The sequence below is a fragment of the Papaver somniferum genome, chromosome 7 (assembly GCF_003573695.1).
Source record: "Papaver somniferum cultivar HN1 chromosome 7, ASM357369v1, whole genome shotgun sequence".
NCBI classification, from domain to species: domain Eukaryota; kingdom Viridiplantae; phylum Streptophyta; class Magnoliopsida; order Ranunculales; family Papaveraceae; genus Papaver; species Papaver somniferum.
Window position 1 is genome coordinate 240,711,596 of NC_039364.1, and position 23,066 is coordinate 240,734,661.

Here is a 23,066-nt window from a genome sequence, read left to right on the forward strand (position 1 = left end):
GAAAAAATATTTTTGAATGTAAATTCTCTATCCTCTTCACTTTTACCATAGTAACCACCATCGCGACGAATGCTCCAAAAACATTCGTCTAAACAATGTTTATTATAATCTCTTTTTTTTTAAGCATAAAACTCCTTTATGTGGTCCCTTTTTTCCTTGGAATCATACCAACTTGAATCGCATATAAATTTAGTTGTCTTTAAAAAATTAACTCTAAATATCCAATAGAAACTTTGTTTGTGATATAATGTATGCTCGTGGAAATCATCTTCACTTGATCTGCAATGGATATTCAAATCTATGTTGGGATCTATATCATTTTGAACAGTGGCAATCTTTTTGTTCCAAACAACGTCAGCAAAAACTGATTGTGCACAAAACAATGATAAAATAAGAAGAGTGAAGAAGATAGCAGAAGCAGATCCTAAAACTAGAAAAACCATTAAATTTGTACATTTCATAGAGCTACTAAATATACAAATTTAGATGTAAAATTTTTTTGTTCACATACTTATCTACTTCTCGAGAAGAGATGGTAATGATCCAAATTCCACTTGATGGTAACAACCTATATGTCATCACCAACCAAATCAAGCCATTATAGCCCACCATAATATATGTATTGCCACTTTCAAAGGTAATTTTTATTAGGTTTCTAATAATAATAAAAAAAAATTATCGATAAATTTTATTAATAAATATCTGGTTCACATAAGAACCAAATACATCATTGCTATTTTTTTCTAATTAACTCGATACATCATAATGAAGCAACCAATTCTTAACAACCGAAATTTAAATATTAAAAAACGAAAATACTAGACCGACAATGAGTTTCTCCCAAAAATTATTACTGGGACCAAAACCACCATTAAATTATTTTACAGGATTATCCACCGTCAGTATGGAATTAGAATCATTTGTAAGAAAACATCTTTCTAAATGGAAAAATATTCATCTGCTTCACTTTTACCATAGTATCCACCATCTCGACGAATGCTCCAAATACATTCATCTGCACAGTTTCTATTATAGTCTCTAAATGTTTTGTATGCATAAAACTCCATTCCGTGAACCTTTTTTCATTAGGATCATACCAACTTGATTCGCATATGAATTTAGTTTACATCGACACATTAATTTGAAATCTCCAATAGAAACTTTGTCTGTAATATAGTGTATGCTCGCCAAAATCATCATCACTCGATCTGCAATGAATTTTTAAAGCTATTTTTTGATCTATATCATTTTTTACGGTGGAAATCGTTTTTTTAAAAGTTAAGTGAATACCATCAACTGAGTATGCATAGAATAATGATAAAACAAACAGTTTGAAGAAGATGGCAGAAGCAGATCCTAAAACTAGAAATGATGTTCTTGACATTATGATTGGAATTAGAAGCAACCTTTGAAAATGAATACTAAGTATATTATTAATGGTTATTGCTTTGTGTTTTATAGTCATAGGTTTCAGGGATACGAGTCATGTTACTTGAGAAACTAAAATATTTGCTCACGACAACTAATCAATGTTTTCTAGATTTTGAAATCTTATTTCTTATTAAATACAACGGATCCCGTGATTTAAAATTTATGACTTATATTTACACTTAGCTCTAAAAATTAGTGTATCTGTCCCGACCATCCAAAAAATCCGTTAGGTAGTCAATATTGACCGCTGATCTCTCAATTCCATATTTATCTTCAACAATTTCCTTATTTCCGAACCAAATTCCACTTTCAACTGTTGTTTCTCTAAAGCAAACAACTTTCCTCATCTTTCTTTCGTAAAATATCATTTTTTACTTCCAATAATTAATCGACACTTTTCTTCGATCATCTTCCCTGAATCAATAATTTTCTACTTAATCAAACCTTCCTCGCCTGGTGAACCCTCATATGCTTCGTCCCTTTCCTTCTGTTCTTATCTAACTTTCTTTCTCAGTATGTTTTCATTCTTCTTCAATCAATCAATTGTTGCACCAAGATACTAATCATGTTCCTCCAAATAATGGATTTTTGCCAATTGATAACTCTGTTCTGCTCAATATTCTCCGTCAGTACACTCCTTTTTCTTAATTTTTTATGTAAATGAATTCTACTTTAAAGGACAAGGGTATTATTGTATTTTATGACGCTTGTAAATTCACACATGTGAAATCATGTGTACATAACGCATTTGTGGAATGACCGAGACAAATTCACTATTTTTTAGAGTTGTACATATCCCAAAATAAATTAGTGTATCCGGCACATATTCCCAATTGCCCTGAAAACTGTTGAATTTTTGATATTTGAAACTCTCGGAAAGGAAGGAGATATGCGAGCATAATAGCTAGAGTTGCTCGCATAAATCTCCTAATTTTTTAGAGATTGTGAAGCAAGACTCTATCTTTGTGACACAACACTCTCACTTCAACTCACTGTTTTTATTTATGTTCTTTCTCAAGTTTTATAAGTGAACCATGACTTCCCATCTATAGGCTACAAGGACCGACCTTGAAACACTATAACTTCCTCTAGAGTTTTTTTTTCTATTTCCAACTAGTTACCTAGCTCACACTAGTTACAACCGACTTTGACCAACACCAGATGGTTCTAGTTTTATCCATTTTTATCTAACCGTGCAACACAAGGATACTAGATCTATCTTGATGATTTTTTCTCTAGAATATTCTTACAAAAATATTACATAACTTCATTCACTGTTATCCAAACTAATCCAGATTACTTTTCAACAAAATCAATAAAGAAATGTTTTCTTGCTTTTCATTGCAACTTGTATTAGACACATTAGTTCAAGGTACTTTTGGGTGCCTGCCCGTATACATGCGGTCAAACCAACTAAAAGAGCGATATCTACAGCTTCCGTGTTTTGCTTGTAGAATTACTTACAGGGAATTAAAGCAGTATTGTCTCTAAAAAGAGTTAAAAGAGGAAAGAAATCCGACAAATATTATTTCTTCTGTTATGAAAACCAACATGTTGTTTATTATTCTCGACGATGACTTGGTGAGGTACTATGATAATGAACGAGTTAGTAGTGTAAATGGGTGTCAACAAACATTACTAATTAAAGGGGGAATGGACATTTTCCTCTCTTTCTTCCCATAAATACTAATTAAAGGAGGATTGGACATTTTCCTCTCTTTTTTTCCATTAATTATGAAAATTTAGATTACCCCTTGGATAGTTAAAAGTAGCAGCAAGAGTCCATCAATGGTTGGTCAGAATAGAGGAACATTAATTCTCTTGGAACAGATGATCCATATCCATGACTTCTCCATCACTATCCTTATCCTACAAATTTTATGGAGATTATTTGAATCATCTTTAAATTTGAATTTAATAAGCATTACATACCAAATATTCTTATTAAAAGAAAAAAATATCTTACTCCCTCTGCCCCAATTATAAAGATGGATTGTGCAAAATCTCTTAGATTAAGAAATTATCTCGATTTCCCAAGTATCTACTTTCCTGTTCCCAAAATAGTTATCAATTTACAATATACAATGGTATATATAAGGAAACTCCATCTTGGTGTTGGTACTCCGTCTATCTAATTGGATTGCAAAGATTCCAAACTACGCCTTTATATGGGACGGAGGGAGTATAATAATAAGTCATAGTTATTACAAAATCTAAATCAAAAGATACTTTAATTGAGATAATATTGATTATTAATTTTTTGATTTACAAATATGATTAATACTAATTCTAACAAGTTAAATAACATTAATTAAAAAATTTAGTATTAATTACCTACCCTAAACAAACAACAACTAACAATCATAAACAGTTAAGTAACACTGAATTAAAATCTTAGTATTAATACCCCCTAAAAATAAATAACTCTAATATTAGTTGATTCCAGCACACTGTAGACATCGCAATTTTGCACGGTCACGAACGTATGCCGCGGATCGTATCCGAAATAGCCTTAGCCTCCAGCAGGTTCAAAACGTTGGGACTGAGTTAATTAGCTAGAGTTGTAGCTCAACAAAAATGTCGACCACCAAACCATAGTTATGCGAAGTTCGGTCAGTAGTGGACTTAAATAATTCATAAGAAATCCACCATGTTTAAAGAACCCAAAAGTTCACTAGCACTTGGTACCCAGGTCCGTCCTTTTCTCATACACCAAAAATGTGTTAACCACCCACCCACGGTAGCATGTCGACACCAATTTTATCTTAGTTCCCAAAACAGAATCATTGGAATTAATTGATATCTTTCGTAATTTTGGAAATGAAATCAAATAATAATTATAACTTTTTACTCAATGGAAATAATATTGGTTAAGTTAGTAATAATATTTAGGGTTTTAGCAGGAGCCGTTTGATAGAGATCCTTTAATCCCAAGGTTGTAGTTAATGGGAACATACTATAAATATAGAGCTTTTCCATGAGAAAATAGGAGGAAAATTTGAGAGAAAAGTTGGTCATAGAAACCGTGAAACGGAGGAGAAATTTTTTTTAAAGAGAAATATAGTTTATTTGAGAGAAAAAGCTAGACTAGAACGAGTCGGTATTCAGATACGATATGTGAAGCGGTCGGCATAATTGTTGGTCCTAATTAATCTAAGTAATATTCAATACAGCTATCAGCGAAAGCAGGTTTGTGCAGTTTCATAAGTTTATTTTTTTTTGATGGAAAACGAAATTATATTAGGACTAAATTATATTGTACAATAAAGTTATAATTTCATTTTTAGTAAAAACACTTGAGATTATGCTCTTTTTGTTGACTTTCTGGTGAATGTGGCTTGTCTTGTGTTGAAATCTTCTAATCCTCGCTTCTTTGGCTATTGAGTCCGCCGATGTATTACGATCTCTAATTATGTATCTGATCTTACCTGAGGTAGTCTTTGCAGACTTTGCATAATATCTTCGGAAATATTCTCAGTAACCCAAGAAGTAATCTCACCAGAGAATTGGTAGAATCAACCAATAATTTGCAGTCTGAGACAATTGTAACACTTGAGAGAAGATTTTCTTCTAACCATTTTAGAGCTCTTAGTAACGCCTTTGCTTCTGCATGAACGGTTGTAAAGCCTTATTTGATCCCACAGATAAGTGCATGAGAGTTTCTTGGTTTGTTGAATAAAGGATGTATGCGTACCCAATTGTTAAATCCTCTTTTTTAAAGGAGACATCAACAAATATTATCCAATCTGAATGAAATCCGACCACGAGAGTCTATTAATCGTATTTCCTGTTTTAGAAACAGACCCGCTTATTGAGCTTGCTTCTTTTATAAAATCCTTGATTTTTTCAATCATCCTTATGGGGTCTGGGTTTGTTTTTTGAAAAACTACCTCATATCTGTATTTTCATAAAAAACAAGTTATAGTGGCAATCTTTTCTTTGAATTACATAAATTTTCTGCTATCCAAACTTTTATCCAGTCTTCGATCGAGGTTGTATAAATTTGGGTATTTGCCACATCAAGGGAGCACCCGAACCAAATGGCCCTTGCAAAGGGGAAGTTTCTGAATAGGTGATGTTCTATTTCCACCTCCTGGTTGTTGCACATGGGGAAATTCGGTAAAATCTCCGAATTGTGGGAAGCAAGTCTACTTTTTGTAGGTAAAGCCTTTTGAATTAACTTCCACATAAATAATCTGATTCTTGGGACAATTTGTAGTTTCCACGGAGATTTCCAAGGGAAATCCTTTGCGTTTTCATTTTCCTGTCCTTGAGTGATTAGGAAATTGTAGATACTTTTTGCCGAAAAAACCCCTGAATCATGATGTTTTCGTCTAATTTTATCGGATTGATTCACGTTAGGATGAATAGTCAGAATCTTTTCCTTAAATTTAGTTGTGAAGAGGTTCGTGACTATCTCATTATTCCACTTTCCTTCTGTGTTTAAGAGTTCTTTGACCTTTTTTGGTAAAGGTTCTTCTTTATTTATTGGTCGAGCTATGATTTCTTCACTGGGTATCCAATTATCCTCCCAAATCTTCACCTGATCACCATCTTTTACTTGCCAAGTATAGTTTGCCTTGATGATATTTAGATCTTTTTGTATGCTTGTCCAAATCCAAGAGAGCTCGTAATTTCTAGTCGGTTCCATGGGATTGCCATTATAGAAATACTTTTCTTCTAGAAGTTTTACCCATAATTGGTCTTTTTCGCTTGTTAATCTACTGGCTAGCTTTGATAAAGTGTTATATTGAATTTGTGTGGATTCTTGATACCCAGTCCTCCTTGGGATTTGGGTCTACACATATTTTTCCATGCCCTTATATATCCATCTCTCTTTTTTGAGTCATCTTTTTTCCACCAAAAATCTCTTTGTATTCTATCTAGTTTATCCAGAGTTTCTTTAGGAAGAACTAACATTTGCATCTGGTAAATGGGATAGGCTTGTAGAGTAGCTTGAATTAAAACTGTTCTTCCCGCTTGAGATAATAATTTTGCCTTCCAACCCTGAAAAGTGTTATAATACCTTTGCAGGAGTGGTTCAAAGTTTTCCTTTCTATTTTTGTCGGAAAAAAGGGGGTTCCAAGATATCTATCTTTTTTTCGTCATCAGGGGAACTTTTAGGATTTTTCCTATTATTTTCCCATGTTTGGGATGAATTTTCGGACTTATATAAATTCCCGATTTTTGGAGATTTACCATTTGGCCGGTGATTTTCCCGAAAGAGGATACGATATCAAGAAGATTTTTTGCTTCTCCCAGGTCCACTTTTGTAAATAGGAAACAATCGTCAGTAAAGAAAAGGTGCGAAATAGTAGGAGCGTTATTGTTTATTTTTAGGCCAGAAATTTTTTTCTCTAAGATTGTTTTTTCTAAAAGTCTGGAAAGGATATCCATGCTAATGAGGAAAAGATAGGGGGATAAAGGGTCCCCTTGTCTGAGACCTCTGGAATTATTGAAAGATGGACCCGGGGAGCCATTTAGGAGTATGGAGAAAGAGGTAGTGGAAATGCATTGAGAAATTAGGTTAACCCAAGCATTGCTAAAACCAAAGGAGGAAAGAGCTTTTAAGATAAAAGGCCACTCCACCCTATCAAAAGCTTTCGAAAGATCTAATTTTAGCGCCAAAAAACCTTTTCTCTTTTTGAAGTTTTCATCGGATGAATGAGCTCATGTGCAACGATGATGTTATCAATAATTTATCTACCTGGGAGGAAAGCGGATTGGTTGGGGGAGATAATTCTGTTTAAAATAGGTTTCAGTCTATTTGCTAGGATTTTTGATATAATTTTATAAAATGAATTGCTAAGACTGATGGGCCTAAAATCATTCGGAGTTTGAGGAGTGGAAGTTTTTGGAATAAGAGTAATGAAAGAGTGATTTAGATCTTGATCCAGAAAACCCGTTTTATAAAAATCTTGGATAGTATAGATAATATCATTGCCCAATATTTCCCAATTTCCTTTAATAAAGCCCGGTTCGAAACCATCTGGGTCTGGATCACCCCAAGGGTTCATGTTGGATAGAGTGGACCAAATTTCTTCTCTCGATGGAATTTGGGTTAAGGAAAACTTTTCCTCGTCGGAAATACAAGGTTTAATTATTTCCGATAAATCCACATTATAACTACTCATTTGAGAGGTTCCAATATGAGTGAAGTGGTTTATAAGAAGGGAATTTAGTTGTTCTCTATCAGAAATCCAAAGACCTGAGGATTTTTTAAGAGTATGAATTGCATTGATTTTCTTCATATTAGAAGCCGAAGCATGGAAGTATTCTATATTTTGATCAAATTCTTTAAAAAATCTATCACGAGACAGTTGGTGGTAATAGTCATTTTTTATTTCGCACCATTTTCCAAGTTCCGCTTGTAGATCTTTGAGGATATTTATTTTGGAACAGATGTTTCCCGTATTGTGAATATTCGCTATCTTGTCAGTAAGCCTCTTAATATTCTTATGAATATTTCCGAAAACCTCGTAATTCCAATGGGCTAAATTAGTGGAAAGGGCTTTTAGGTTTTGGGATAGGTTATTAGTTGAGGAGTTTTGAGAGTTTAGTTTCCAAGAGGCTTCAACTACTGTTTTTAAAGACGGATGACTTAACCATGATCTGATACATCTAAATGGTTTCTGGATTTTTTTAGGTTCCGGGTTTGAATCAAACAGTATTGGAGTGTGATCCGATCCTACTCTAGATAGGTGGCTTACCTTTGTACTCAGAAATAATTGTATCCACTGGTGAGATTCAAGTGCTCTGTCAATTCTTTCACAAATCTTGGCTTCGCCACTCCTATTTGTTTGACCATGTGAAAGGTGCTCTTTCGTAACCCGCATCTTGAAGACCCATTGAGTCTATTTCTTTTGTAACAAAAACTTTACTACTCGATCTTGTATTGTTTCCACATTGTTTCTCTCCCGGGTCCAGAATAATATTTAAATCTCCAATTAAAATCATGGATTTTTAATTCCTCTTGCTAAATCTGAAATGTAAGACCGCTGGGAAATTTTTTCATCAGCTTCCACTGCACCATATACACAAATAAATTCTATAATTGTATCTCCAATTTTATACTCCAAATGACAGACATTAAGATTCTCAGATAAAAAAATTTAGGTCTATGTTATTATGCAAATCAATTACCAACCCCTTAGCTTATCCCACAGATGTAACAATATACCAGTCATGAAAATTGGAATTTTTCAAGAAAAAATCCATTTTGTCTAGTTGGGATTTTGTTTCAGATAAGAAAATTATATATGGCTTGTGATCGTGGCATAACTGATTTAAATGGTCTCTAGTTAAAGGAGTTCCAATTCCTTGGACATTCCATGAAAGAAGTTTCATGGAGAAAATAAAATTTAAATTAACAGGACAAATTTGACTAACCAGGAGGAAACTGAACCAAAAACACCACAAAGGGGGATGAATACAGGAGGGGACAGGTTAGTATAAACCAACAGTAGAACCAGAGTTGCTCAATAAACGTAAAGGTACAGAACAGTGCATAGAGAATTACACACATAAGAAAACTACGAGGATTATAAAAAAAAAATAACAGAGAAAAATAATCCAAACTAAGCTACACCAGGACCTAAAAACTAAAACAAATTGAGAGAGAAAACTGAGGAGGAACTAGTATAAATCGGGAAAGAGAGACTTGTATAACACCACGATCAGGGTATGGTAAGAAGAAATTGCAAGATACAACAAGCAGTGAAAACAGATAAATTACCAGAGTATAAAGCAAGACAAAAGGAGTAAGAAATAACAGAAGCAAACCTAAGTTAATATAAGTAATTACAACTATGATGATCACTAAGGAAACTAAAGATACAAATTTAACTAGAAACTACAGATAACAGGAAAAGAAAACAGGTAATAAAAACAAAAACAGATACAAGCAAAAAACAGGAAATAAGAGCTCATGGGATCTGATGGCTTTTGTACATGGATCCCAAATATTGAGTTGTTGTCTAGATAATTGTTGCATGGCTAAGCTTGCTTGCAATCATTGTGGTGATTGTCATCATTTCCATCATCTTTGCAGCCTGACGAACTACCCTTAAACCATTGGTGGGGGATAAACCTTAACATTGTTTCCAATCTCAGAATCCTCTATTTCCCTTATCTCCACCTGATTTTGGCTTGGTGGAGCTAAGCTAAACTACAAACCAGTTAGTCTAGGCCTTTTTGGGACTGGAAAGGGGTGATCCCAGTGAAAGTAGTTATGCATTAGAGCCCTGTTCCTCAAATATTATGCATGTTCATCACTAATTTGCTGCTGAGATGAGGAAGAAGAAAAGCCTCCCCCCCATAAACCATTTGTAAAATTAAGCATATTACCAGGTCTATCTCTTTTTTCCAACACCTTCCACATATAAAATTTCATCTGTGCTTGGTTTCTTAATTGTTGCTCAGAAATTATAATAGGTGCAAGTACAGGATTCACATTTTCTTGATTGCTATTCACATTTTCATGTTGATCATTGTTTTGAAGGTCAAGTTGAGAGAGGTAATCAGTACAAGTTACCTCAGTAGCTTCTTGTTCAGATAATGAGCTTGAAATACTGTCTTCTTGAATCTCCATGCCTTGCTGCACCATCACTGGTTGCATTTGTTCTTGCTGCATGATGACTTCTTGTTGCATAGCTACCAGGACTGCATTTGCATGGGCTTCTTGTACTTCAGCTTGATGTTGAGCCATGTGAAAGTGCATGCAGTCTTGTCTCTTGTGTCCAATCATGTCATAGAAATCACAAAAGTCGCAAGGAAAATTGTGAAACTCAAAGAAGATTGGATTAACCTGACCCATTTCATTTTCAACATTAACAGTGAACCTGAGTCTCTGCCTAAATCTTATGCTTGGTCTAACTATTATTGAAAAACTCCCATTATGTTGCCTCACATGATATGAAAAGGATAGTATCTCACGCATGCCTGCTAAGTATCTTCTGAGGTTTCCACTGGTAAATTGAGCTGGTGAAAGATTGCTAACAATTATGAAAAACATTTCTTCAGTTGGGTAACAAATTCCAAGTTGTCTGTCACTTCCCACTTCTTGATGCAGAACAAATCTCCAAACACTCTTCTAGTTGCAAAGTTCAGAACTCTATGCATCTCATAATCATGTTAAAATATGATTATGTATACCCACTCACTTGATTTTCTTACTAATAAACCTCCATGAATCTCCCACTGAAAAAGAAGAGCATTTTTTACATCCCAGCAGTTTCTTTCTACTGGTTCAGCAAAGGTACCTATCAGGCAGCTAGTCCAAAGAAGGTGGGTTTTTTGGAATCTAGAAGGAATTATTTCATTGAGGCTAAACTTCCTATCATTGTTCAGATTCAAGGATTGTTGTAGTTGATTGGTTAATTGAGAAACATCACCATGCAAAACATCAAACATGGTGATACACAAAAACACAGATGAAGAGCTACAAAAATTGATGTTTGGGTTTGAGAGATAGGTAAAAAAGTTTGAATTTCTTTTTTGATATGAGAAGCACAACACATGTATGATAAAAAAACTTCATCTTCAAGAGTATTTATAGGAAACAGGAAGTAACAAGTGGGATTAAGTGACATAGATTTTCTACATAGAAAACAATGAAAGTAATCATGAAGAACCAACGTGTTGCTGTGAAAAAAATCATAATTGAGTATTGGGAATTGAGGGAGAAACCACCAGATGTAGAAATTTTGATAGGAATTCTTACAGATGTCATTAGGGATTAAACTAATTGATCCAGTAGCAAGTACATTAATCATAAACTCAGGGATTGAAATTAAAAACTCAAGCTTTTTTCTTCACCGATGCAAGCTCGAAAAAAACAATTAAAATCATTACTTGACCGCTTAAGAAGAAGATCAGATGCAACCGTGTGGATTTGGGTTTGTGCAGGATAAAGAGATCTAGCCAAATCTCTTCTTTTTTACGAATCTTCAATCAAATAAAAAACCTTTTCTAACTTCGGACAAATCACCCAATAATCTTCAAAAATAATCTTCTAGCCATTATGTAATCAAAGCCAATTCTCTAAGATTAAGCAGCCACCTATGGATCCATGAATTTTACCACATCAGAGCCCATGAGACGGCTGATTAGCCGCTCATTGCGATTTTTTTTTCCATGGTCATTTTAACAGTCTATAATATTCACTTCACTTATTTCCGATAAGTCTAGTCTGGTCATTTTCACAGTCTCCAAATCTCTACCAGTCTGGGAAGCGGAAATTGGCTAGGCTTCTCTTGTAGGGCGGTGTCATTCCTCGTACACAAATCTCTACTAGTGCTTCTTCTTTGATATCCTCGTGGAAATCCAAAGAAAAGAGGCGGAATCGGGTAGTATATTTACCGATATCTTCCCCTACTCGTTGGCCACATTTACTCATCTCTATGGTCGTAACCTTCCTTTTGGCCGAGAAGAACTTTCTGAGAAAAAGGGTGGACATCGTCGTCCATGAGTCGACGCTCCTTGGCTTTAGATTGTCGTACCAGGTAAACGTTTTGTAAGTAAGCAATTTCGGGAACTCCCTTAAACATAGTTTCCCATCAGTGACGCGATCGTTCATGGCTGATAAGAATCAGACTAAGGTGCTCGCGCACATTCCCTTGTCCATAGTATACTTTGAACTTCGACGAGACATAGTCCTCTGGTTATTGGTAGTCTGCTACTTCGGTGAGGGGACTAGTCATGAAGTCGTAGTTGTCGTACTTCCTTATCCGGTAATTTGCTTCGAGGTATTTAGCCACCGCTTCCTGAAACATGATCATCGGTTCTTCTTCTTCTTCCCTTACGATTTTCTCCGCTTCTCTAGTATTCTGCTCGGCTTCAGCCGTCTTCAAAAAATTCCCCAGTTCTCGCTCTCTTCGGACGTGTTCATCTAATTCGTTCTGCATCTCTTGCATGGATGGTGGCATGTAAGGCGTGTCCTCGGTTGCGGTTTGCTTGTGTTTCTCCTGCGCGACATCCGGTCTTCTTCCTTATGTGATTGGACTTGATACTACCCCTACTCTTTCACCCTCTAAGGCAGCCGCCTGGTTGGTTGGTTGGTTTTCCAATGCGCCCGCGTTAGAGCTTCCTGGGAGCGTCATGGCGAGCTAGGCACGAGCCTCCGGGTGTGGTCGCCAAATGTTGGATGGTGAATTTGGTTTAGGTTCTACTCGTCCTACTCACACCAAATGACTCTACTTTCCAAGAATTATATGAGAGAGAGCTTGCTTTCTATTGTACTATGTACCTCCTTATATAGACTTTCCCAAAAGCCATTCCTCTTATGACATCATGACACATGTCCTAAACCTTCTTAATTACCATTAATGACACTCTTTCTCTAATACAACCTAAATCTCTTCCTTATCCTTTTCCCTTCATGGATATATTCCTTAATGTGCTTGGACTTTTGTCCCCACGTCTCATATTGAGTTTGCCTCCTCTGTAGGGGCTCCTTAGTCTTATTAGGAGGTAATAATTTTCATGTATCAACAAAGTACACGTCAAAAAATTCTACCAACTAATTACATCCATTTTGCTATCAAATAATCAAGTTTTGTCTTTGATCGACACTAATCAATTAATTCGTGGGTTGATGGTTATTGGCATATCGTACGAGCAAGGGCTATGGGATAGAGTGCTTTAGCACTCTATCCCTTTCAAGATGAACGAGGGTGTATGTGATTTCTACCATCGGATATAGTACATCAAATACTATACCGCTAATTAAGTGCCGTCTGAATATATTTTTTTTGAATTTTTGATACATGAAAAGCCAAAGTTTAAAATGGGCGGGAATGTATTTTGAAGTTTAAACGAGGAAAACTTTTTGAACGGCTGACCATCACCCGTATATACTTCATTTTCTTCTCAAACGGCGTTTGGTCTGCCGTATATGTTTCATTTTCTTCTCAAACGGGATACCACGTGCCGTATGTTTTCCTTTGTATCAAACGGCAAATAAAGAGCTATTTGAATAAAAGCACAATTACGCCTGTTTGATTCCTCCAGAAAATTACATTTTTCAGCAGTATACATATAAACAAAAGAAGAAAGAATGAAAAACAACAAGAAACACATATATTTGGTTAAATAAGATGATCAGACCTCATCTCCGTCACTGAAGTCTGGAAAGGTAACACATTTGAAAACTTTGCACTTCGAACATAGAACAACTCCAACCTGCACCACAGAATGTTCTGTTAAATCCCTGGATAAGTAACTTTGCGGTTTGACTCGCAAAGAACTACAAGAAAATAAGTAATAAAAATAAATATGTTGAACAAGACAATCAAGTGCTTAGGATCAAAAAAAAAAAGGAGGGATATGCTACTTACAGCTCTGCAAGTTGGACAGCGGCGGTAGACTCGGTTATTTTGTGCTTTTACATTGGTCTTCTGCCCATTGCAGAAATCACAGAGCAACCATCCTTTCCCACTGCATGGTTCACACATAATTCCTACATCTTCCTACAAAAATTGAAACAATTAGCTAATAAATAAAATGTCGAAACAAAGCTCAGAAGAGACAGGGTAATAAAACACACTTATTGAAATAGTGACAGTACGCAACTCTTTTAGCCTAGAACTACAACAGCTTAAAAAGATTGGGGCAAGTGAACATATTTGCAAACGACTAAACTCTAAAATTGCATTCCTCATTTGAGCTCCAAAAATTGCTGTTCAAAGCCATGTGATAATTTTCATAGCCTCATGCTTCCTGCAGCAATCATAATCAGGATAGCTGAAATTCTTTAGCCGATGTCTTCTACTGGAACTATCTTTCCTTAAATGATTGCAGACACCCCTTCCCACCACCACATCACCACCTCACTACGCTCCCCACTGTGCACACACACACACTACCACCATCGCCTACCGACATATGCACATCAAGATATATTTGTAACAATCGCAGGCGAATAGGAGCCTACAGGTTCACATAGTCGCATTAACGCAGGGGTTTCTAAACCTCGTCACACATGTACCCTCTAGTCACTGAAAAACTACTGAAAATTGCTCTAAGATCTTCATATGTCTTGATTAGAAAACTCCACTGATGCACCCTGACAAATACCATTTGAGATGAATGCAGCATGGTGAAGATTAACAAAGAAGTTTGATTTCAACAATGTAGGCATTTCATGCCAAACTCATGACAACAAATTATAAAGTGAACTTTACGTAGTGTGTTTATCTTCCCTGACAGGAACTAGAATTTTCTACAAAATTTAACAAATTCTTTATAGTTTTCTCCTTGGGTGTTTCATATAACTGCCACCCAAAGCTTTGATGTCCTTTAGAAAATTGTCAATCCAAAGAGGGATTGCATTCGTACATTTTAGAAGCACCGAAAGTTATCCATTTTGTCAGTAGGCCTCTGTGTCTTTGATATGCTCTGAGGTTAGCAGCATGGAACCATGTCTTCTATGTCTCGAATATGCATACTGAAGCAGGCAAGACAGACCAACCTTTCACAATCCTCAAAAGCATCAAAACAGTCATATCTTTAGTTTCAAAACCTATTTAGTGCAACTCCAAGTCTACCTAGTAATCAAGAAGGAAATATCTATGTGAAGAACTATAAAAGCCTACATATGATCTGATGATATCCTGAACTATAAAAGCCTACCTATGATCGAAAGATTGTCAATTCTTTTTTAGCAAAAATTTCAATACCAAGAGCCACTGAGCCAGCTTCAAACACAGCAACTAAGTAAACATTCAGCACTTTCAGAAACGCCACTGACACACTGTTTCTTGTCTACTTAAAGACTCCTGTAACTGTGTGGTAATTTGTTTTAATACTAGACTAAAAGCATTGGTGCTGTGCAGTGATGCAACTAGTCTTATGTTTCATTTCACAAGTTCTCTCTCAGTAACCCAAGTGACGCCAAATGTACTCGAGCTACATATCCAACCTAGACTATCATATTCCAGTTCAAATCAAGATAAGATATTTTTTTTTTTAAATGCAAAATATTGTACCTGCAGTTGTTGATTGGCAGTGCAATGTACAGGGATGAATACATTCCTCCTTGCCAACGGAACCGAAGACGATTGCGATGAAGAGCTATAAGAAGACAACGATGGGTTTAAGAAGTTGAATTTAGTGGTGGGAATAGAAATCGCCATTAATATAAGATAATATAAGATTACAAGAGATACATAAGAAACTGAAAATTCCTCTCCTTGTGTTTTCGAAGATGTGTGGATATAGTAAGACATACTCAAAAATGCACCTCAAATTTTCAACTAATTACAAATATAACAATTGTAGTAAATCCTTACAAATTAGAAGCATACGGTTCATACCTGACCCACATCCACCAACAGCCGCCGGAATCTGACTCCCAGCCATCAACCACCGCCGGAATCTCCTTAAATGGGAAAGACAGCTAATATTTACTTGTTCTTCATCTTGGTTACAAATTTCTTAACTTCAATTCATTCTGTAGATCCAATTTGCAACTCAAAAACATTCCCAGATCCAAAAACCTTAAGATCAGATCAAATCACAGTATTAATCAACGGCTACTCGGAATCACGTATCCATCTCCTCCGCCGCATCGCCGCCACATACTCCTCCTTACCCTTCGTTGCATCTGTACTAATCCTCTGGGGAAACCCAAAAACACCACCAGAAACCCTAACTCAAATCACTCAGAACCTAACATCATACTTCGGCGGTGCACCAATTTCATTACTCCTCCAATCAACAGACTCGTTAAACTCAAGATTCCTCCCCAGGCCCGAAATCACCACCCGTTCCATCGCAATCTGCGACGACGACATCGAAATCGACTCGAAATCATTCGAATTCGCATTCAAGATATGGGAATGGAATCGCGATAAGCTCATCGGGTTCTTCCCGAGGTCTCATGATCTTGATTTGTCCCTCAAATCATGGATTTACACTGTCCATTCGTATAAATACTCGATTTTGTTAACCAAATTCATGATCATGAAGACGGATTACTTGGAGAAATACAGTTGCAGTGCTGATAGTAGAATCACAATGCTGAGGGATTATGTTGATGAGATGAAGAACTGTGAGGATATTCTGATGAATTTTGTGATTTCGGACGAAGCGGATTCGGGTCCGGTTTTGGTCGAAGCGAAGAGATTGAGAGATCATGGTGATGCAAGGAATGAAGAGAATGATGAAATGGAGATGAGGAATGTTGGGTTGAGTAGCAGGAGAAGAGAACATAGGAAAAGAAGAGGTGAATGTATTAGAGAGTTTCACAAGGTGTTGGGGAGAATGCCGTTGAGGTACAGTTATGGGAAGTTGGTTAATTCTGTTGGGGAACAGGGGTTGTGTGTCAAAGGTGGCAAATTGGTGTTTTGTGATCAACAAATCTTTTGATTTTAATGCAAAATATGTGCCCGTTGTCTGAGCATTTTTCATAGCTTTTGGTCGGATATTATCTGGTTTTTGAACAGAACCTTAAAGGTTAGCGTCCGTAGCAATTTTTGTTTCCAATTGTGAATTGCGACTTCCAGCATCTAAAGTAAATCCTTCAACCTAAAATATTAACTTCCTGGGTAGACTAACAAAATTGCCATTGTGGTATTCAAGATTATGATAGAGAAGCGGCGTCAATTCACCTTATCAAAACACGACCAAATGGAAAGCCGTATCAAAATTGAGAATGAGCAGAGAATATTCAAACTTTTACCCACTTGAGATTGAAAAGGAAAGACAAAGAAATATTACCTTGGGGATCATGAATCTGGCTCATCAAACAAATGAATTAGTATTTTTTTCAAAGCCGGATCATGAACATCATTGTGGTTGCTTGTTCTTAGTATGTGGTTTGTTCTCTTCGTGCTCAGGACTTCCGCTTTAGTACGTCTTCTACGATGTTGCCATATGACATAATTCATGGCAAATAGAACAAGAAAAAGATCAAACCGGTAGTAGAGATAGACCTGAGCCTGTCTTCTATTGTCAAAAGCACTTGTATCAACATGTTCATATGCAATAAATGCCACGATTGTACCATGTTCTTCCGGTAAATGTCATGGAGCAGTTCAATTTTGAAAATTATCTTTGGGATGATAAGACTTCTTTTCGAACTTTTGAATTATGGTCCTAATTAGACAGCAGCAATGTCGTTAAATTCAATCACATTCACTGAGTTATGCATGTGTGACAAATTACATCTACAATCTCATTGGTTCAGAATAGTAGCAAAACTGCAGCTTCCTTCGTTAGTCATGCATGTATGACACCAAATTATGCATGCTGCTGCATATTTGTTCAGATAAAACCCTATAAAACTATGATATATTCATAGGTTTGCAATTGTGATTCTAGCTAAACTGCAAAGGCAAAGGATGGATCTACTTTCCATGCTAGTATTTCTGCAGCAGTGGGTAGGAGAACAGTTAGAATGTTATTCAAACAAGCATTCCATTTTTGTTTCAGTTCCAGTTCTTCTGTTTTCAGTTTTCTTCTTGTTTAAGATCCATAGAGTTTGGTCATCATCCACAAAAACCCATATTTATAACTTACCACCCTCTCCACCGAGGTTTCCAATCATTGGTAACCTTCACCAGCTAGGAACATTAGCTCATCATTCCATGCGAGATCTTTCTCACAAGTATGGCCCCTTAATGTTCTTGCACCTGGGTCAATCTCCGACTCTCGTAGTTTCATCTGTAGAAATGGCTAAAGAGATAATGAAGAACCAGGATCTTGTCTTTGCAAACAGACCTGCTCTTACCGCCGGTAAAGCGCTTGTGTATGGATGTACTGACATAGGTCTTGCGCCTTATGGTGAATACTGGAGACAGGTAAAAAAGATTGCGGTTGTCGAGCTATTGAGTGTCAAAAGGGTTCAATCATATAAGCATGTGAGAGTAGAAGAAGTCGGTATTGTGATCCAGAATATATCTAGTTTATGTTCTTCAAGGGAAGACGGTGCACAAGTAGTAAATCTTACTGATATACTGCTAACTCTCACAAACAACGTAGTTTCCAGGTGTGCACTTGGTGTCCGGTATGAAACTGCTCATGGAAACAGATTCCCTAAAATGTCAAGTAACTTTTTGGGGCTGTTTAATGCATTTAGTTTTGGTGATTTCTTTCCTTCTATTGGTTGGATGGATGTTGTTACTGGACTATCTAGTAAATTTGAGAAGGCGTTTCAAGAAGATGATAGATTTCTAGATCAAGTCATTGACGACCATCTCCTTCGTCATTCCAAACTGGAAGCTAATCACGGTCAGGTAGAAGACAGTAATGAACTAGACCTGACGGATATTCTTATCCTTTCTCAGGAGAACTATGAGAATCTCTCTTGTAATAATATCAAAGCAATATTACTGGTTAGATCATCTCTCGCTCTATGTGTCTTTGTTCTTAAAACTGCTAATACGTGTTCAGCTAAATCCAAATTCTTTTGTCACTACAGGATATGTTTATTGGTGGAAGTGATACATCAGCAAGAACAATGGAATGGGCAATGGCAGAGCTTATAAAGAAACCAAAAGTGATGAAGAAAGCACAAGATGAGGTGAGAAGAGTTGTGGGGAAGAAGTCTACGGTAGAAGAAGACGACATTAATCAAATGGACTATTTGAAATGTATTGTTAAGGAGATATTAAGACTACATCCTCCTGCTCCTACTTTACTTCCTAGAGAAAATACGAAGAGTACGCAAATAGCAGGTTATGATATCCCTCCAAATACAACAGTTTTCATCAATGCGTGGGCAATCCATAGAGATCCTAACATATGGGAGGACGCAGAAGAATTCCGACCAGAGAGATTTATTAACAACCCAATCGATTTCAAGGGTCAAGATTTCCAATTCATTCCATTTGGTTCAGGTAGAAGAGGGTGTCCTGGAATATCCTTCGCCATCACAGTTGTCGAGTTTGCTCTTGCCAGTCTCTTGTACCACTTCAATTGGGAGCTTCCTTATGGTGAAAAAATAGAGGAACTTGACATGAGTGAGAATTTTGGTCTTACTGTTAGTAAGAGAACCCCTCTTCGTGTTCTTCCCACAATTTACTCATTGCGTCAGCTCTATTGAAGAAGCAAAGGACAATAGAAACTGCGAGTCCTAACTTAACATGGCGAATGGTGCATATTCAGTTAACCACCAGACCGACCTGGTATTCCCGTGTATTGATTGTTGCAAACAATACCACCTGCTTCTTATAAGGCAAAATTTACTAAGCATGATTTCATTTTCTGTGAATCAAAATAATGAATACTTTCGGATAATTTGAAAGGGAGAAGCTGAACTAGGATGTATCTCTATAGTATGTATGATTGAAAGTTATGTTCATCAATCCAGACGAAGATTTTTGTTCTAGAGTAAGCACATTTTTAAGGCTGGACTGGGAGAATGCATGGTTAAGTATAAAGTGATGTTTCTCACAAATCCTGATGTTTATGCTTAGCTAAGAAAATAAGTACAGATTACTGACACTCACAGTTCTACTGCTAGTAGTGTGGTGCAGGATAAGGAAGATACAGAAGCGTAGGTTAAGCTGCCAGGCTGTTCACAGCTTTGTTGTTTCCACATTTATTTTCCACACGTGTTATCTGTTAAGAGTGTTTTAGTCACTATAAATAGACTGTCCTGTAGTCATTTAAGATGTAATGACTTTATCCTTTCTGTAATGAAGAATGCGTAGGTATTTCATTTTATCAATATATTGTTAGTGTGGTATCAGATGGGTTTGGGTTCTAACCTTTGATTCGATCCTGCAATTTTTATTATCTAACTTTGTTTTTTGTTCAACAAAGTTATCTAAGTGTATTGATAGCGCGTATTATCTCAATACGCTTGGTTTAAATTTCAAGATCTATCCGATTCTTCTACTACTTTTTGTTTCTCAAAAGTTTCAAGATCTTTTGCATAAATTGCTTTTTGATCTGGATCTTTAGTATATCTTTGCTCTTCTTCATCTTTTTCATCTTCTTTCTGTTTATTTATTCGACCTTTTTCTATTTCCGGCATTTAAATCTGTATATAATCGTGTTGAAAGGGATGGTATTAGGAAGGAATAAACCATACCACCACATTGAATTGGATCCGTCCTCAGGTTCCGAAATATATTCAAGCCCAGATCTCTCACGTTCCCTCCCCTCATTAGACCATTACCTGACTAATCCCGTCCAGCGTACTCTATCACCCTCGACAAGTGACCCGTCGTCGGCTGTGATACTTTTTATAATGACCTGACCTTCCACCGATACTGTTAGTACTTAGCCACTGCAATATTATTCGATGGTTTATCATGTACAAAACCTTTTTCGGGAGGATTCTTAGACTTAATAGAATTAAGTTTTTCTAAGAGATTAAAAACGCCTTGGAATGCTCTAAATAGATCTTTATCAATTGATCCATTATGATAGTATTCCTCAAAGAGATCAAGAGTTAATCTAGTGAGAGTCCATATCCTTGAGCATGATGAACGTTTCCTCAATCTTTCCTTCTTTTTATTTTTTCCTTTAGATTGGATCTCAGCATCTAAATTTTCCTTTTTAGATGAAATGAGATTATCATGTAAACCCGAAGGTTTTAACAATAATAATCCTTGAGCAATCTTTAAGGACTTCTGGCATGCGTTACAGATGCCACGAGCAAGTTTTCCAAAGAAATTTCTCATAGGACAATTTTTAAGGAACGAACAAACACAAACTTATTAGGTTTAGAATGTTTTTCAGCTCTGATACCAATTGAAAAAATGGGGGTACAATAACCACACCCAACAATTCGATTAGAAATCTGTATGGACAAACTCCAATTTACTTTCTAGAGAATCAACTAGACGGTTAGACTCAATCTAGATAAAAGTATATCAAAGAGTTTATATCTCAATCTCTCGATTTGATCTTTACTCAAGCAAATAGAAATCTACGAGTCTTTATCAAATACTAGAGAGATAACTTGGGTGGTACCAAAGAACAATATCCAAGTATCAATCAATTTAAATCAACAACCAAAAGGTCGGATATTCTAATTGATTGAACAACGCACAACCTATGATATTTCAATTATATAACAAAATATAATGCGGAAAAGAAATAACACAGACATCAGAATTTTGTTAACGATGAAACCGCAAATGTAGAAAAACCCCGGGACCTAGTCCAGATTGAACACACACTGTATTAAGACGCTACAAACACTAGCCTACTCCAAACTAACTTCGGTCTGGACTTTAGTTGAACCCCAATCAATCTCACACTGATCCAAGGTACAGTTATGCTCCTAGGCCTCTGATCCCAGCAGGATACTGCGCACTTGATTCCTTTAGATGATCTCACCCACAACTAAGAGTTGCTACGACCCAAAGTCGACGACTTTAATAAAAAATTTGTATCGCACAGAAAAGTCTATGATAATAGATAAATCTGTCTCCCACGAATATACCTACGACTTTTGTTCCGTCTTTTGATAAATCAAGGTGAATAGGAACCAATCAATAATACCAGACTTATATTCCCGAAGAACAACTTAGTATTATCAATCACCTCACAATAATCTTAATCGACGCAGCGAAAAAAGATATTGTGGAATCACAAACGATGAGACGAAGTTTGTTTGTGATTACTTTTCTATCTTGCCTTTCGGAGATATAAAATCTCAAGTCAATTATTTCAATTGTACTCGTACGATAAAAGATGCAAGATCAGATCACACAACTACAAGAAAAGTAGTATCGGTCTGGCTTCACAATCCCAATGAAGTCTTTAAGTCGTTAACCTGGTTTAGAAGAAAAAATCAACGGTTAAAGGAGAATCGACTCTAGCTTACCACAACTAGTATCACACAGAATGTGTGGGGATTAGGTTTCCCAGTTGCTAGAGTTCTCCCTTATATACACTTTCAAATCAGGGTTTGCAATCAATGTTAGCTTAGTAACAAAGCATTCAATATTCACCGTTAGATGAAAACCTGATTAGATTCAAGCTAATATTTCTCAACCGTTAGATCGAAAACTTATCTTGTCACACAGAAATGAAATGTCCAATTTTGGGTTTATGAACCGTACCCAAACATTAACATTTGTTGGTTCAACAAGTCAACCAAATGGTTAGCCATATGATTACTCTCATATCAGCCTTATTCTTCTTCACCATAACTAGTTCAAATGACTCAAATGAACTAGTTAGAGAGTTGTTCAATTGCTTAGATCTTATGTAACTACACAAGACACAATTGAAGCAAAATCGGTTTGATTCACTCGAATCGGTTCATGAACTTTATAGCCAAGGTTTGCAAAAGCATTCCTTAGTTTATTTAAACATTAGTTCAAGAACAACCGACTTTAGATATAACCTTCTCAAGTTCGCAGACTGGGTTCGCGGAATTAAGCTCATGGAAGGAGTACACAAACTCCAACAGAAAATCTCGGGCCGAGAAGTTCCGCAAGTTCGAGGACTGAGTTCGCGGACTTGGCTCACGCCACTTCCATTTCTCTTGATCAATAAAGTTCGCAAACTTTGGTTCAAGGAATAAGGACTTATACATATATGTGTTTCCACAACAATGCTTATATCCTACCAATGGTTATGTAATCTAAACTGTCATTTCAATCACATTCTCAGAGGACAGATATAGCTATTATTCACAGACCATTTTTCGTCAGAGCAATTTTCAAAGTGAT

The 23,066-nt window shown here is 36.2% G+C and overlaps 3 protein-coding genes across 4 annotated transcripts; 2 read left to right on the forward strand and 1 right to left on the reverse strand.

Moving 5' to 3' along the window:
- Positions 1-13,381: 13,381 nt before the first annotated feature.
- Positions 13,382-15,881, reverse strand: LOC113299981 (protein PHOTOSYSTEM I ASSEMBLY 2, chloroplastic). Of its 2 annotated transcripts, XM_026549108.1 has the most exons (4): positions 15,744-15,881; positions 15,417-15,501; positions 13,767-13,898; positions 13,382-13,611 (listed from the first exon to the last, which is right to left on the reverse strand). In XM_026549108.1, exons 1-4 carry the CDS (start codon positions 15,752-15,754, stop codon positions 13,531-13,533), a joined length of 309 nt encoding a protein of 102 aa, XP_026404893.1. In that variant the 5' UTR covers positions 15,755-15,881; the 3' UTR covers positions 13,382-13,530. The 2 variants fall into 2 exon arrangements, with proteins under 2 accessions (XP_026404893.1, XP_026404892.1); XM_026549107.1 differs by lacking the exon at positions 15,744-15,881 and having other exon boundaries at positions 15,417-15,623.
- On the forward strand, positions 15,789-17,452 carry LOC113299979 (glycosyltransferase family protein 64 C3-like). The gene has a single exon (XM_026549106.1). It carries the CDS (start codon positions 15,814-15,816, stop codon positions 16,795-16,797), a length of 984 nt encoding a protein of 327 aa, XP_026404891.1. The 5' UTR covers positions 15,789-15,813; the 3' UTR covers positions 16,798-17,452.
- Positions 17,453-17,607: 155 nt separating this feature from the next.
- LOC113299978 (cytochrome P450 71A1-like) lies at positions 17,608-19,612 on the forward strand. Its single transcript, XM_026549105.1, has 2 exons — positions 17,608-18,764; positions 18,851-19,612. The coding sequence occupies exons 1-2, from the start codon at positions 17,772-17,774 to the stop codon at positions 19,472-19,474; spliced, it is 1,617 nt and encodes a 538-aa protein (XP_026404890.1). The 5' UTR covers positions 17,608-17,771; the 3' UTR covers positions 19,475-19,612.
- Positions 19,613-23,066: the final 3,454 nt, after the last annotated feature.

Bases quoted from the DNA above. Each gene is read 5' to 3' on its own strand.
- LOC113299979 (XM_026549106.1), top strand. From the start codon at position 15,814: ATGGGAAAGACAGCTAATATTTACTTGTTCTTCATCTTGGTTACAAAT.
- LOC113299978 (XM_026549105.1), top strand. From the start codon at position 17,772: ATGGATCTACTTTCCATGCTAGTATTTCTGCAGCAGTGGGTAGGAGAA. The intron at 18,765-18,850 runs GTTAGATCATCT...TTGTCACTACAG, and splicing joins ATATCAAAGCAATATTACTG to GATATGTTTATTGGTGGAAG.
- LOC113299981 (XM_026549107.1), bottom strand. From the start codon at position 15,563: ATGGCGATTTCTATTCCCACCACTAAATTCAACTTCTTAAACCCATCG. The intron at 13,899-15,416 runs GTACAATATTTT...CAATTTTTGTAG, and splicing joins CTGCCAATCAACAACTGCAG to GAAGATGTAGGAATTATGTG. The intron at 13,612-13,766 runs GTAAGTAGCATA...TCTGTGGTGCAG, and splicing joins GCTGTCCAACTTGCAGAGCT to GTTGGAGTTGTTCTATGTTC.